Source organism: Balaenoptera physalus (assembly GCF_965194825.1).
Source record: "Balaenoptera physalus genome assembly, chromosome: 13".
Lineage (NCBI taxonomy): Eukaryota > Metazoa > Chordata > Mammalia > Artiodactyla > Balaenopteridae > Balaenoptera > Balaenoptera physalus.
The window spans coordinates 91,277,962-91,293,065 of NC_138892.1; the positions used below are offsets into that span (position 1 = coordinate 91,277,962).

The following is a 15,104-nucleotide window of genomic DNA, read 5'->3' on the forward strand; positions in this document are numbered from 1 at the left end:
CTTAAAAGCAAAGAGAAAAAAGGACTGAAAAAAAAAAAAAAAAAACAGAACAGAATATCCAAGGACGTGGAACTATAAACGGTGTAACATACAGGTAATGGGAATTCCAGAAAGAGAAGCAAGGGTCAAAGGAATAGAAGAAATATTTAAAATAATAACGACTGAGAATTTCTACCAAATTAATATCACACACCAAACCACAGATCCAGGAACCTAAGAGAACAATGAGCAGGATAAATGCCAAAAAATCTAAACTAGACATATCATTTTCAAACTACAGAAAATCAAATATAAGAGATAATTTCTATAAAAAATCTCACCTTACTTATAGAGGAGGAAAATAAGAATTACATCTTATTTCTCTTCAGAAACCATGCAAACAAGAAAAGAGTGTAGAAAAAATTTTTGAAATGTTGAGAGAAAAAACCCCACCAACCTAAAGTTCTGTACCCTGTGAAGTTATCCTTCAAAAGCAAGGAAGAAATACTTTCTCAGACAGACAAATATTGAGGAAATGTGTTTCCAGTAGACCTGCCTTTCATGAAACGTTAAACGAAGCGCTTCAGAGAAAAAAATAATAATAAAATTCAGAAACTCAGATCCACATAAAGAAAGGATGAGCATCAGAGAAGAAATAAGTGATGGTAAATTTAAAACTTATTTTTCTTATTCTTAATTGATCTAGCAGATAACAGTTTGTTCAAAATAATAATATCAAAAATGTGTTCAATGATGTATTCTTATGTATGCATGTTTGCTTATGTATTAGTGAAATAAAATGAATAATAACAGTGATACAAAGGATGGGAGGAAGGAATTCAAATTGAAAGACACAATCTGCCAACACTCACATAGGGAGATATAGATAATCTGTACCTATATCTGTTAAAGAAATTGAACCAATAATTAATATCCTTCCAAAACAGAAAGTACCAGGTCCATGTAGATTCACTGGTGAATTTTTCCAAACAGTTAATGAAGAAATTATAGTAATTCTCTACAGTCTCTTTCAGAAGATAGAGAGGGAACACTTCCTAATTCTACAAGTGCCACATCACCCTAATACAAAAACCAGAAAAGGCATTACAAGAAAAGAAAACAACAAACTAATATCTCTCCTGAACATAGGTGCAAAAATCCTCAACAACATATTAGCAAATCAAATCCAACAATATGTAGAAATAATTGTACATTAAGACCAAGCGGGATTTATCCCAGGTATGCAGGGCTGGTTCAGCATTAGAAAATCAATTAATGTAATCCATCATATCAACAGGCTAAAGAAGAAAAATCACATGATCATATCAATATATGCAGAAAAAGCATTTGACAAAACTCTACAACCAATCATGATTAAAAAAAAAAAAAAAGAACCTCCATAAACTTGGAAGAGGGAGGAATGTCCTCAACTTGATAAAAAAAAAAAAAAAAAAACTACCAAAAATTACAGCTAATATCATACTTAATGGTAAGAAATTCAAAGCTTTTCCACTAAGATCAGGCACATGGCAAGGCTATCTCCTCTCACCATTGCTTTTCAATATTGTACAGGGAGTCCTACTTAATGCAATAGGACAAGAAAAGGAAATAAAGGTATACAGACTGGGAAGGAAGAAATAAAACTAGCTTTGTTCCCATAAGACATGATCATCTTTGTAGAAAATCTGAAAGAATTAACAAAAGAACTCCTGGAACTAATACATGATTATAGCAGGGTTGCAAGATACAGGGTTAATACACAGAAGTCAATCACTTTCCTATATGTCAGCAGTGAAAAACAGGAATTTAAAAACATGATACCATTTACATTAGCACCCCCTAAAATGAAATAAGTACAAATTTAACAAAATATGTACAAGATCTATATGAAGAGAACTGTAAAACTCTGACTAAAGAAATCAAATAACTCAATAAATGGAGAGATATCCTATGTTCATGGATAGGAAGACTCAGTATTGTCAAGATGTCATTTCTTTCCTACTTGATCTATGCATTCAATACAATCTTAATCAAAATCACAGCAAGTTATTTGTGGATAGTGACAAACTGATTCTAAAGTTTTTGTGGACAAATAAAATACCCAGAATAACCAACAAGATATTGCAGAAAAACAAAGTTGGAAGACTGACACTACCCAATTTCAAGACATACTCTAAAGCCACAGTAATCAAGACAGAGTGACACTGGTGAAAGAATAGATAAATAGATACATGGAACAGAATAGATAGCCCAGAAACAGACTACATAAATACAGTTAACTGGTCTTTGAGAAAGGAATAAAGGCAATACAATAGAGCAAAGATAGTCTTTTCAATAAATGGTGCTGGAAGAACTTGACATCCACCTGCAAAAAAAAAAAAAAAAAAAAAAAAAAAAAAAAACTGAATCTAGACACAGACTTTACAGTCTTCACAAAAATAAACTCAAAAGGGATCACAGACCTAAATGTAAAATGCAAAACTATAAAACTTCCAGAAGATAACATAAGAGAAAACCTAGAAGACCGTGGGTTTGGTGATGACGTTTTAGATGCAACACCAAAAGCCGAATCCATGAAAGAAAAAATTGATAAGCTGGACTTTATTAAAATTAAAATTTTCTGCTCTATGAAAGATGATGTTAAGAGACTTAAAAGACAAACCACATACCAAGAGAAAATATTTGCAAAAACCATATCAGATAAAGGACTGTTATCCAAAATACACAAAGAACTCTTAAAACCCAACAATAAGAATACAAACAAACAGTTTAAAACATGGACCAAATACCTCGATGGACAGATCACCAAAGAAGATACACAGATGGCAAATAAACACACAAAAAGATGTTCAGCATCGTATGTCATCAAGAAACTGCAAATTAAGAAACAATGAAACACCACTACATATCTATTAGAATGGTCAAAATCCAAAACATTAAATGCTGCTGAGGGTGTGGAGAAACAAGAACTCTCATTTATTGTTGAACTCTCATTCCAAATGGTACAGCCACTTTGGAAGACAATTTGGTGGTACCTTACAAAACTAAACATGTTCTTCCGATAAGACCCAGCAACTATGCTCCTTGGTATTTACCCAAAAGACTTGAAAATTTATGTCCCCACAAAAATCTGCACACACAGATGTTTATAGTAGCTTTCTTTATAATTGCCAAAACTTGGAAGCAATCAAGAAGTTCTTCACTTGATGAATAGATAAATAAACTAAGGTCCATTCAGAAATAGATTATTATTCAGTGCTAAAAAGAAATGAGTTATCCAGTCATGAAAAGACATGGAAGAACCTTAAATGCTTATTGCCATGTGAAAGAAGCCAATCTGAAAAGGCTACATACTGTATGATTCCAACTATATAACATTCTGAAGCAGGCAAAACTATGGAGACAGTAAAAAGATCAGTGGTTGCCAAGGGGTAGGGGGTAGGGATGGATAAATAGGCAGAGCACAGAGGATTTTTAGGGCACTAAAAGTGCTCTGTATGATACTATAATAGTGGATACATGTCATTATACATTTGTTCAATCCCACAGAGTATACAACACCAAGAGTGAGCCTTAACGTCAACTCTGGACTGTGGATGATAATGAGGTATCACTGTAGGTCATCAACTGTAATGAATGTACCACTCTGGTGGGGGATGTTGATAACGGGGGAGGCCGTGCATGTGTGGGGACAGGGGGTTTATGGGAAATCTTTGTACCTTCTACTCACTTTTGCTGTGAACCCCAAACTGCCTTAAAAAGCAAAGTGTATCTGAAAACATCTATGTCAAGTTGACTAAATACTAAAATGTAAAAAGCAAAAGTTCTAAATATTTAGAAGAAAATACATGGAAAAATATTTGAAACAAAGAATGAATATCTGCAAATATTAGTAGGTCTTGATAAGAAAACATTTTATTTTCTTGGAAACTCTCTGTCATTTTTGGAGAAAGAGTCCTTGTTACAAGAAAATACTTTACTTGGGAAGAAATTGAGTGTCCAGTAGGAAGGTGTTAGATGATGATGCCAATTGATGTCAAAGGATAAATGAAATTGTTCTGCAAAAAAATAGAAGAATTTAAAGCTAGAGACAGAGTGTGGGAATGGGTCCAGAACTCTGGAAGGAAGGAATGTGAAGAGAGGCAAAAGGAGTAAATTAAAATTATGGTCAGGAAACCCGCTTTTCTGGAAAACTAGGGATTGCAAATAACTAGATGTTTGTGATGTTTGGGGTAAAGTTTTGCAATGGAAGTCAGACGACTTTTATTGCATCTAATCCAATAAACAATTTCTATCCTTAGAATGGTCTGGAAGAATTAATATGAATTTAGACTCAGGGCCCTTTTTTACTTCCTGTGCAACATTAGTACTCTCTATTAAACATAGATCCTCTCAAGTTTTGCATTGGGGTCTGGGAATCTAAGAAAAATTTGGACCAGATTCTTCCCAAGTCTCTTCAGCTACAAAATGTTTTTATACTATAATCTAGAGTGAGCAATAATCAATGAATCACTTCATATGTAATTTTCTATCTGCTCATTTCTTCTTCTTTCTGTAAGTCTGATTTATTCTTTTGATCTGCACCCAGCTTCCTCTTCATACTTGTTTCTTCTCCTGATGCAGTGTTACCCTTACCTTGACTCTCCATGGACTTTCATTCCATTTAGGGTTGTAGGCAGGGCAGTCATCAAGGAATAAATCAACTATCCAGGCCTCTCTATTTACTTTACACAAGGTAGTGATATGATCAGGTGTTTTAGAAACTTGTTACACAAAGTGCAGCCCATTGATGAATAGCATCAACATCGCATTGGAGCTTGTTAGATACGCAGGATCTTACTTCCCTTCCTACAGAATCAGTCTGTGCATTTTAACACAATTGTCCAGTCATTTGCGTGAACATTAATGTTTGACTAACACTGAACCAAGAAATCTTTTTCTGGTAGGGTGATGAAAGATGGATTTGGGAAGCAAAAGCCTGAAGGTAAAAGGTTACCTATTCATTCTTTTAATTCTTTCTCTGATATTTAGGGTAAGAACTGATATATACAGTATGAACTTGTATCATCAGGCCACCCAAGATGGCTCTTCTTTTGCTCTCTGTACATTCCCTGCTCAATCAGTGCCTGCTTCATCTACACCCTACTCACACTACCGACCTTCCTCTATACTTGCCCCTTCAGCTAGTGATTGTTCTAAATTTAGATCAGAACATCTCCACTAGGATAGCTTGTCAAAGCGGCAGTGAGGGGGCGTGCCACCTACTGGTTTCCCTGGTAACCAATGAGCCAACCTGAAGTCAATTCCCCCTATAACTGGTAATCTCCCCCTCCTGCCTGGGAGCGAAGACTGCCGCCATGTCCTGCCTGCCCTCAGTCGTACACGGTGGCGTGTTGCTCCAGGACCTTGCTTCAGACGTGTAAGTTCCCTCTATCCGTTAAACCATTGATGTTTCTGTCGCTAACTCTGAGTTCTTTCTTCGGTGTTGAAGCTGGACAAGCACAGGGCTTGCTGGCCTGCGGGTGCAGCCCAACAGAACTAAAGAAGTAATTGTTGAAGAGTTGAGATATATTCCTTCACTCTTCTGAAGGTTTAAGTGAAGGTGAACCTGGAGCCATTAGAGATTTTACTATAGCATATATTTGAGTCTCAACAGGCAGAAAGGACCACAGAGACTATTAATTTTGTTTACTTCAAGAAGGAATCAAAGCCCCTTAGTTTATCAACTCAGGAAGCTAAGTGGGATTACACTCTTTAAAGTACTTCCAAAACAGTGACGAAAATCACTTGGTCTTTTCAAGTTCAAAGTGTACAGTCAATGGCTAAACAAAGACCCCGGAGAGTAGAATTTTTATTGCCTGCTTTGCTCTAGTGTTCTTGTTAATAGAATCCCTTTATCTTCTTTCTAGGCCACTGGGCAGAAAAACCCCTTTTATAGTTTAACTTCTTCTTAAATGATTACAGGATATTTTTCTAGAGCTTCTTTGGATTCTTCCAAATTTTGAATCACAGGGCTTCCAGGATGTATAACTCTTTTGTAAGGACATTTCCTACATACTTTTAACTCAAAATACCAGCGGCATCTCACGCTCTCTCCTAGAAAAGTCTCACTCTGATTGAAAACTTGTGTGAGTCATATAATAGTGAACACCTGGGGCAGGAAGTTAATTGCTGTTTGCTGGGCGAGAACAAATTGCCTGTACTGTAGCACAAGGCCATGGCAAATTCTGTCCGAATAAGATTTTACAGATAGAGTCTGATCTTGGCAGACAACAGAATGCAGTGAGGATGTCATTTAGTCATGCCTAGACACCTTGTGCTTAAAAGTAAAGTCAGGCATCTGCAATACCTACCAATTTCAAAACTACCGTCAATAACTCCCACCAGTGAAGAAGGGATATCAAACCTTCTCTCTATCTGAGTGATGGTGCTCTTCAGGTAGCCTTCTGCCAGTGCTTTGGCAAAGTAAACAAAAGACAGGGCACCCAAGAACACCTGAAAAATATGACAGGTCACACTTAGTCTAACTCCAGCCTGACACATGACTGGAAATTTACTAAACAGAGAGACAAAAACACAAACCACGAACCAGGTAACAAGCCTGTTACCATTGAAGATTTCATTCAAGCAAAGTAATAGGCTCCTTCCCACCTCAAGCTTATGTAGAGTTCTCAAAATTCAAATCGATTTTCATTCATAATGTATGTTGAACTCCTTTTTTTCCCCTTTTCTCCCCCTCTCCCCCAAAGGACGTTCAAAGGTGTCTTGGCTTTGAAAAGAAGATTCATTGCATGGGGAAGCAGAGAGAGGAAGGAGCCATTGAAAGGTAAGAAAATAAAACAAAAACCATAAACCAAATACTTAACATCTTATCACAAGTCTAATACTCATTATTGTGTATTTCACAGCAATGGTTAATGTCCTAGCAGGGAACATAACAGACTGAAAAAGTAGAACTACTGTTCTTTGTGTTTAAGTTCATATTCAAGTTAAATTCATACTCAAATTCTTATTCAATGAAAAAAATATTTTTTTTTGATATCTGGCTTGTGTGTTTTGCTAGACCTGGGTCTGTGATGGAGTATCCATAAGGCAGATTATATGAAAAAAAAAAAAAAACACATATGTATTTGTTGAGTGAATATTTGATGCAAGGAAAGTATAGGAGCTTGGAGTCACGTTGAGCACCATTTAAAAGGGAACTCTGTCCCTTACTCTGTGGCCAGGAAAGTCAAAATTTTCATTTATAGAATGGGAATAATATGGATGTTTCATAGATTAAATGTTACAACTGTGCATAGCATAACATCTGGTACATGGTAGATATTTAATAAATATCATTACCTCTCTCCTTTCTGTTTCGGAGGGGCATTCAAGTGAGCCAGGAAAGTAATATTTAGTAATTTAACCTACATAGTCAGGCAAAGATTGCTTTCACTGCCCAGCAAAGTGTGGTTTTCATAAATTGCATCTAAGATCACTTTTTAAAGTGGAAAAAATTTCTCCCTTCTAGCTATAGTGTGTAGAAAATAACTGGATCAAGAACTGAGAGCATGGACTCCAGCAAATTCTCTGACCTCTTTAGTTAAGCACTTATGGTTGTTTATCATTTAATTGTTTGTTACCTTTAGTTCACCACAGCAGGGTTGTTTCTCCTCTGAGGAGGGATATTCTGTTTTAAAGGAAGGCCTCCCAACAGGTTGCATTGAATTTTTGCTGAATAACTGGATATTTTCTTTGGATGAAGTGTCCATTATGAAAACATTCCTTGACTCTGATCTGTCAAAGTTGATTTTTAAAGTAAAAAAAAAAAAAAAAAAAAAAATTAATTCAAACCCATGCAGTTGATTAGATAATGTTTTTATTTCACAATAGATCACAATTCTGTAGACATAACTTGATGTGAAGTTCCCTCATTTTACCACAGTAAGTTGGCAAAGTTTTTCAATTAAAATCGACCAGGATATCTGATTAAGCAATCCTGCTCTTGGGACTCTGTAGCCAGCATTCTTTCTCAATCCCTCCAGTTTAAGCCTCATTATAGCAAAGAATAAATTTCAATGTTGCCTTTGGAATAAATAACGAGGAAGAATTTTGCTAACTTTGTGGTCTTGCCAGCTTAAACTAGAAGCAAGCAGGAAAGGAAGAAGAGGAATTCAGCCATTTGAATATTGATTCATTAGAATTAAGTCTTTAAAGCCTTTAAATCTATTATCTTAGCAGAATGAATAGAAAAGATTGATGCCCCTGGTAGATGCCTATATCACACTGTGATTCTTATACGTTTGTAGCATCCAAAGTAAGGCTTAAAATAAGGCAAAAAAAAAAAAAAAAAGACCAATCTGTGTATCATTTTAGCTTGACAAGTAGGGAAGCAGCATGATTTATGCCTCAGGCTTAGATTTCATTCAGCCAAAAGTAGTCTTTGGCCTGCCTTAAAGTAAGAAAGATGCCTTCCTTCCTATGTTTAATTTCCCACCTTCCCTTGTCCTTACCAAGCCCTGGACAAGTTCACATAATCTGAACCTATTTTCTTTTTGTTCATATCAATATTTACATATCCTATGCACCCACTTCTTTAGGATTCCATATAGCTCAGTGCCTGCCTGATAAAGTAATCTAAGTGAAGGGATTTAAAAGTAAAATAACTTCTGGATCACCCTAATGTTTACCAGATGATGCATTTGTACATTTATAGAGATCTTCTGTATTCCCATCACACTAACTGAAAGAATAACATCAGGGTAAAACTTAATGTACTGTGGTAGAAGTTTAGAGTTATTCTGTCTGTGTGTTTATTATCTTGACTTTATATAATGCATGTTCTGTGTTTACTCAACCTCGTCTTTCATAGTTTGAATTCATAGATAATGTCTCAAACTGAAAAATCAAGAAATAGCAGTATACACAATTTATTTTGAAATATGGAGCTAAATATCAGAAGAAAGACCTGAAAGATTTAAAAGTGGAGGGAGTGAGAAATGGGTTGAGAAGCATAGGGCAAGGACCTGTTTTGTTTTTTGTTTTTAAACTTGTTATTAGACTTTTAGATCATTCAATTTCATAAACATGCATAAATTTACTTTTTAAAAATGGACAAAGGAAAGTGAGGAAAACAGAAAAAATTTTAAAGCCAAAAAGCTAAACAAAGAGCAGAGAATTCTAAACAAGAGCAAAAGACAAAGATACAGGAATACAGTATTAGTAAGATCTAAACACAGATGTTTAGGAGAATACAAAATAAAAATTATGCAAAATATATAGAAATAACTATAAAGTCTTGACAAAATGGATAACTTTCTAGCAAATATAAATTACCTGTATTGATACAAACCAGGAGAGAAACATAGCTAAGGAAGACATTAACAAAAATACTCTAAAACTATTCCCTAAATAAAAATAGTAAGGATAGATGATGTAACTGGAGTGCTTTATCAAGGAATACCCTTCAAGGAAAAATAGCAGATAATGGAAACAGATGCTAATAGTCTCCATTCATTTGACCAAGCCAAAATTATCTTGATAACAAAATCTCATTAAGACAACACAAAAAGGAAAACTGCAGAGCCAATCTAGAGATGCTAAAATCCTAAATAAAATACTAGCAAATACAAATTAATTAAAATTCTATAATTAAGATTTTTAAAAAAATATAACAATTGATTAATTAGGAAGTTTGTTCACCTAAATCATCACATTAAAAATTCAAAATGTTGGGGCTTCCCTGGTGGTGCAGTGGTTGGGAATCCGCCTGCCAATGCAGGGGACGTGGGTTCAGGCCCTGGTCCGGGAGGATCCCACATGCCACAGAGCAGCTGGGCCCATGTGCTGCAGCTGCTGAGCCTGCGCTCTGGAGCCCGTGCTCTGCAACGGGAGAGGCCACTGCGGTGAGAGACCTGTGCACCGTGGCGAGGAGTGGCCCCCGCTTGCTGCAACTGGAGAGAGCCAGTGCACAGCAGTGAGGACCCAATGCAGCCAAAAATAAATAACTAAAATAAATAAATTCAAAAAAAAATTCAAAATGTTACATATGTATATCAAAACATCACGTTGTATACCTTAAATATATACAATTTTTATTGTCAGTCACATTTCAATAAAGCTAGAAGAAATTCAAAATGAAAAATAATAAAATTTCAGTAGATGCAATACATCAGGTGATAAAAGTCAACAGCCATTCATGACTCAAAAAAAAAAATCTAAGAAATTCAGTATATAGATATTGATACCAACAGCCAACTTCCTATATCCACTGAATCACTAAAACTAGGTTTTAAGAAAAATATTTTGCCAGGACAGTGAAAGGGTATTTGGGAAGCAATGGATTGAATAGGTCTCTTTACTACAAAAATACTGAGTACCTTTAATTAAAATCCTGGAGAGACTCATTGCTTATAAAAAATTTAAAAAAAAATCAAAACAACAAAAAGACCTAAATGTCCAACAAATTATGGTATACTCACAGAATGAAATCTTTGAAACCATTAGCAATTAGTGTAAAGAAGTAAATATAGTCATATAGAACTATTTTTATTACAGAGTTGATTTTAAAAATACAAGACTTCAAAGCAATATATATATAACACTCTATTTTATAATAGAAACACACATACATTCACAGGTGTGTATACATAGAAGCAAAGCTTCAGAAAGTTTATAAAGAATAGGTTAACACATTATTTCTGGCTGGTGACGCTGCAGACGATTTTTAAAAAATGTTTTGTGTATCCATATTTTCTAATTTTTCTATAATGAATGTACATTTCTTATACGAAAAAATATTTTAAATATAAAAGATATAGAAATATCACAAAGCAAGAAATACATACCAGAAAGATTTTTAAAATACAAAATAAATAACATCAAATTTATAGTGTAAAATGCAATTCTCTTCCACAAATCAAACTATGTAATACAAACTGGCCTGCTGTTTTAGGAATTCAGATATATTATTTCTGTTCAGTCATAATATTAAACCCAGTGAACAGAAAACGCAAATAAATTGTTTAATAATCAAATACACTATCGGGGAGGGGACCTTCAAGATGGCAGAGGAGTAAGACGTGGAGATCACCTTCCTCCCTACAAATACATCAAAAGTACATCTACATGTGGAACAACTCCTACAGAACACCTACTGAATGCTTGCAGAAGACCTCAGACTTCCCAAAAGGCAAGAAACTCCCCCACATACCTGGATAGGGCAAGGAGAAAAAAGAAAAAACAGAGACAAAAGAATAGGGACGGGACCTGCACCAGTGGGAGGGAGCTGTGAAGGAGGAAAAGTTTCCACACACTAGGAAGGCCCTTTACTGGTGGAGACGGGGTGGGGGTGGGGGGGGAAGCTTTGGAGCCACCAAGGACAGCGCAGCAATGGGTGCAGAGGGCAAAGCGGAGAGATTCCCACATGGAGGATCAGTGCCAACCAGCGCTCACCAGCCCGAGAGGCTTGTCTGCTCACCCACGAAGGCTGGTGGGAGCTGGGAGCTGAGGCTCGGGCTTCGGAGGTCAGACACCAGGGAGAGGACTGTGGTTGGCTGCGTGAACACAGCCTGAAGGGGGCTAGTGCACCACAGCTAGCCGGGAGGGAGTCTGGGAAAATGTTTGGACCTGCCAAAGAGGCAAGAGACCTTTGTTTTGGGGTGCGTGAGGAGAGGGGATTCAGAGCACGGCCTAAACGAGCTCCAGAGATGGGCACGAGCCGCGGCTATCAGCGCGGACCGCAGAGACGGGCATGAGAGGCTAAGGCTGCTGCTGCAGCCACCAAGAAGCCTGTGTGCAAGCACAGGTCACTCTCCACACCTCCCCTCCCGGGAGCCTGTGCAGCCCGCCACTGCCAGGGTCCCGTGATCCAGGGACAACTTCCCCAGGAGAACACATGGCACGCCTTATGCTGTTGCAACGTCACGCCGGCCTCTGCCGCCGCAGACTCACCCCGTATTCAGTACCCCTCCCCACTCCCCCACCCCCGGCCTGAGTTAGCCAGAGCCCCCTAAGCAGCTGTTCCTTTAACCCCGTCCTGTCTGGGTGGAGAACAGACGCCCTCAGGTGACTTACATGCGGAGGCGGGGCCAAATCCAAAGCTGAACCCCAGGAGCTGTGCGAACAAAGAAGAGAAAGGGAAATCTCTCCCAGCAGCCTCAGAAGCAGCGGATTAAAGCTCCACAAACAACTTGATGTACCCTGCATCTGTGGAATATCTGAATAGACAACAAATCATCCCAAAATTGACAGTGGACTTTGGGAGCAACTGTAGACTTGGGGTTTGCTTTCTGCATCTAATTTGTTCCTGGTTTTATGTTTATCTTAGTTTAGTATTTAGAGCTTATTATCATTGGTAGATTTGTTTGTTGATTTGGTTGCTCTATTCCTCTTTTTAATTACTTTTTTACTTTTTTATTCTAATAACTTTATATATTTTATTTTATTATTATCTTTCTTTCTTTCTTTTTCTTTTTTCTCCCTTTTCTTCTGAGCCGTGTGGCTGACAGGATCTTGGTGCTCTGGCCAGGTGTCAGGCCTGAGCCTCTGAGGTGGGAGAGCTGAGTTCAGGACATTGGTCCACCAGAGACCTCCCGGCCCCATGTAATATCAATCAGCAAGATCTCTCCTAGAGAGCTCCATCTCAATGCTAAGACCCAGCTCCACTCAACAACCAGCAAGCTCCAGTGCTGGACACCCCATGCCAAAAAACTAGCAAGACAGGAACACAACCCCACCCATTAGCAGAGAGGCTGCCTAAAATCATAATAAGTTCACAGATACCCCAAAACACACCACCGGACGTGGTCCTGCCCACCAGAAAGACAAGATCCAGCCTCATCCACCAGAACACAGGCACCAGTCCCCTCCATCAGGAAGCCGACACAACCCACTGAACCAACCTTAGCCACTGGGGGCAGACACCAAAAACAATGGGAAATATGAACCTGTAGCCTGCGAAAAGGAGACCCCAAACACAGTAAGTTAAGCAAAATGAGAAGACAGAGAAACACACAGCAGATGAAGGAGCAAGGTAGAAACCCACCAGACCAAACAAATGAAGAGGAAATAGGCAGTCTACCTGAAAAAGAATTCAGAGTAATGATAGTAAAGATATCCAAAATCTTGGAAATAGAATGGAGAAAATACAAGAAACATTTAACAAGGACCTAGAAGAACTGAAGAGCAAACAATGATGAACAACATAATAAATGAAATTAAAACTCCTCTAGAAGGAATCAATAGCAGAATAACTGAGGCAGAAGAACAGGTAAGTGACCTGGAAGATAAAATAGTGGAAATAACTACTGCAGAGCAGAATAAAGAAAAAAGAATGAAAAGAATTGAGGACATTCTCAGCCTTCTCAAACTCTTCCAAAATATAGCAGAGGGAGGAACACTCCCAAACTCATTCGAAGAGGCTACCATCACCCTGAGACCAAAACCAGACAAAGATGTCACAAAGAAAGAAAACTATAGGCCAATATCACTGATGAACATAGATGCAAAAATCCTCAACAAAATACTAGCAAACAGAATCCAACAGCACATTAAAAGGATCATACACCATGATCAAGTGGGGTTTATCCCAGGAATGCAAGGACTCTTCAATATATGCAAATCAATCAATGTGATACACCATATTAACAAATTGAAGGATAAAAACCATATGATAATCTAAATAGATGCAGAAAAAGCTTTTGACAAAATTCAACATCCATTTATGATAAAAACCCTCCAGAAAGTAGGCATAGAGGGAACTTACCTCAACATAATAAAGGCCATATATGACAAACGCACAGCCAACATCATTCTCAATGGTGAAAAACTGAAACCATTTCCACTAAGTTCAGGAATAAGACAAGGTTGCTCACTCTCACCACTATTATTCAACATAGTATTGGAAGTTTTTGCCACAGCAATCAGAGAAGAAAAAGAAATAAAAGGAGTCCACACTGGAAAAGAAGAAGTAAAACTGTCACTGTTTGCAGATGACATGATGCTATACATAGAGAATCCTAAGGATGCTACCAGAAAACTACTAGGACTAATCAATGAATTTGGTAAAGTAGCAGGATACAAAATTAATGCACAGAAATCTCTTGCATTCCTGTATACTAATGATGAACAATCTGAAAGAGAAATTAAGGAAACACTCCCATTTACCACTGCAACAAAAAGAATAAAATACCTAGGGATAAACCCACCTAAGGAGAGAAAAGACCTGTATGCAGAAAACTATAAGACACTGATGAAAGAAATTTAAGATGATACCAACAAATGGAGAGATATACCATGTTCGTGGAGTGGAAGAATCAACATTGTGAAAATGACTGTACTACCCAAAGCAATCTACAGATTCAATGCAATCCCTATCAAACTACCAATGGCATTTTTCACAGAACTAGAACAAAAGATTTCACAATTTGTATGGAAACACAAAAGACCCCGAATAGCCAAAGCAATCTTTAGAAAGAAAAACGGAGCTGGTGGAATCAGGTTCCCTGACTTCAGACTATATTACAAAGTTACTGTAATCAAGACAGTATGGTACTGGCACAGAAACAGAAATATAGATCAATGGAACAGGATAGAAAGCCCAGAGATAAACCATGCACATATGGCCACCTTATCTTTGATAAAGGAGGCAAGAACATACAATGGAGAAAAGACAGCCTCTTCAATAAGTGGTGCTATGAAAAGTGGGCAACTACATGTAAAAGAATGAAATTAGAACACTCCCTAACACCATACACAAAAACTCAAAATGGATTAAAGACCTAAATGTAAGGCCAGACACTATAAAACTCTTAGAGGAAAACGTAGGCAGAACACTCTATGACATAAATCACAGCAAGATCCTTTTTGACCCACCTCCTTGAGAAATGGAAATAAAAACAAAAATAAGCAAATGGGACCTAATAGAACTTAAAAGCTTCCGCACAGCAAAGGAAACCATAAACAAGATGAAAAGACAACCCTCAGAATGGGAGAAAATATTTACAAATGAAGCAACTGACAAAGGATTAATCTCCAAAATATACAAGCAGCTCATGCAGCTCAATATCAAAAAAACAAAAATCCCAATCCAAAGCTGGGCAGAAGACCTAAACAGACATTTCTCCAAAGAAGATATATGGATT

General features: G+C 37.3%; 1 protein-coding gene and 1 long non-coding RNA gene across 8 annotated transcripts in view; one reads left to right on the top strand and one right to left on the bottom strand.

The window, feature by feature from the left end:
* LOC309641247 overlaps window positions 1–15,104 on the top strand; it is a 214,818-nt gene that overhangs the window by 141,671 nt on the left and 58,043 nt on the right. Inside the window, exon 2 of the long non-coding RNA XR_014252577.1 lies at window positions 6,729–6,805. This is a non-coding gene — a long non-coding RNA (uncharacterized lncRNA). The remainder of the gene's footprint in view (window positions 1–6,728; window positions 6,806–15,104) is intronic.
* Window positions 1–15,104, bottom strand: part of SLCO1C1 (solute carrier organic anion transporter family member 1C1) — a 78,033-nt gene that overhangs the window by 39,812 nt on the left and 23,117 nt on the right. For 5 of the 7 annotated variants that reach the window (XM_082421068.1, XM_082421066.1, XM_082421072.1 and 2 more), the window contains exons 2-3: window positions 7,605–7,753; window positions 6,333–6,474 (exon numbers count right to left, since the gene is read on the bottom strand). In XM_082421068.1, coding sequence (XP_082277194.1) covers window positions 6,333–6,474; window positions 7,605–7,733 — 271 coding nt within the window. In that variant the 5' untranslated portion in view covers window positions 7,734–7,753. Of the gene's footprint in view, window positions 1–6,332; window positions 6,475–7,604; window positions 11,439–15,104 lie in introns of those variants that run through there. The other 2 variants (XM_082421067.1, XM_082421071.1) reach the window with 2 other exon arrangements.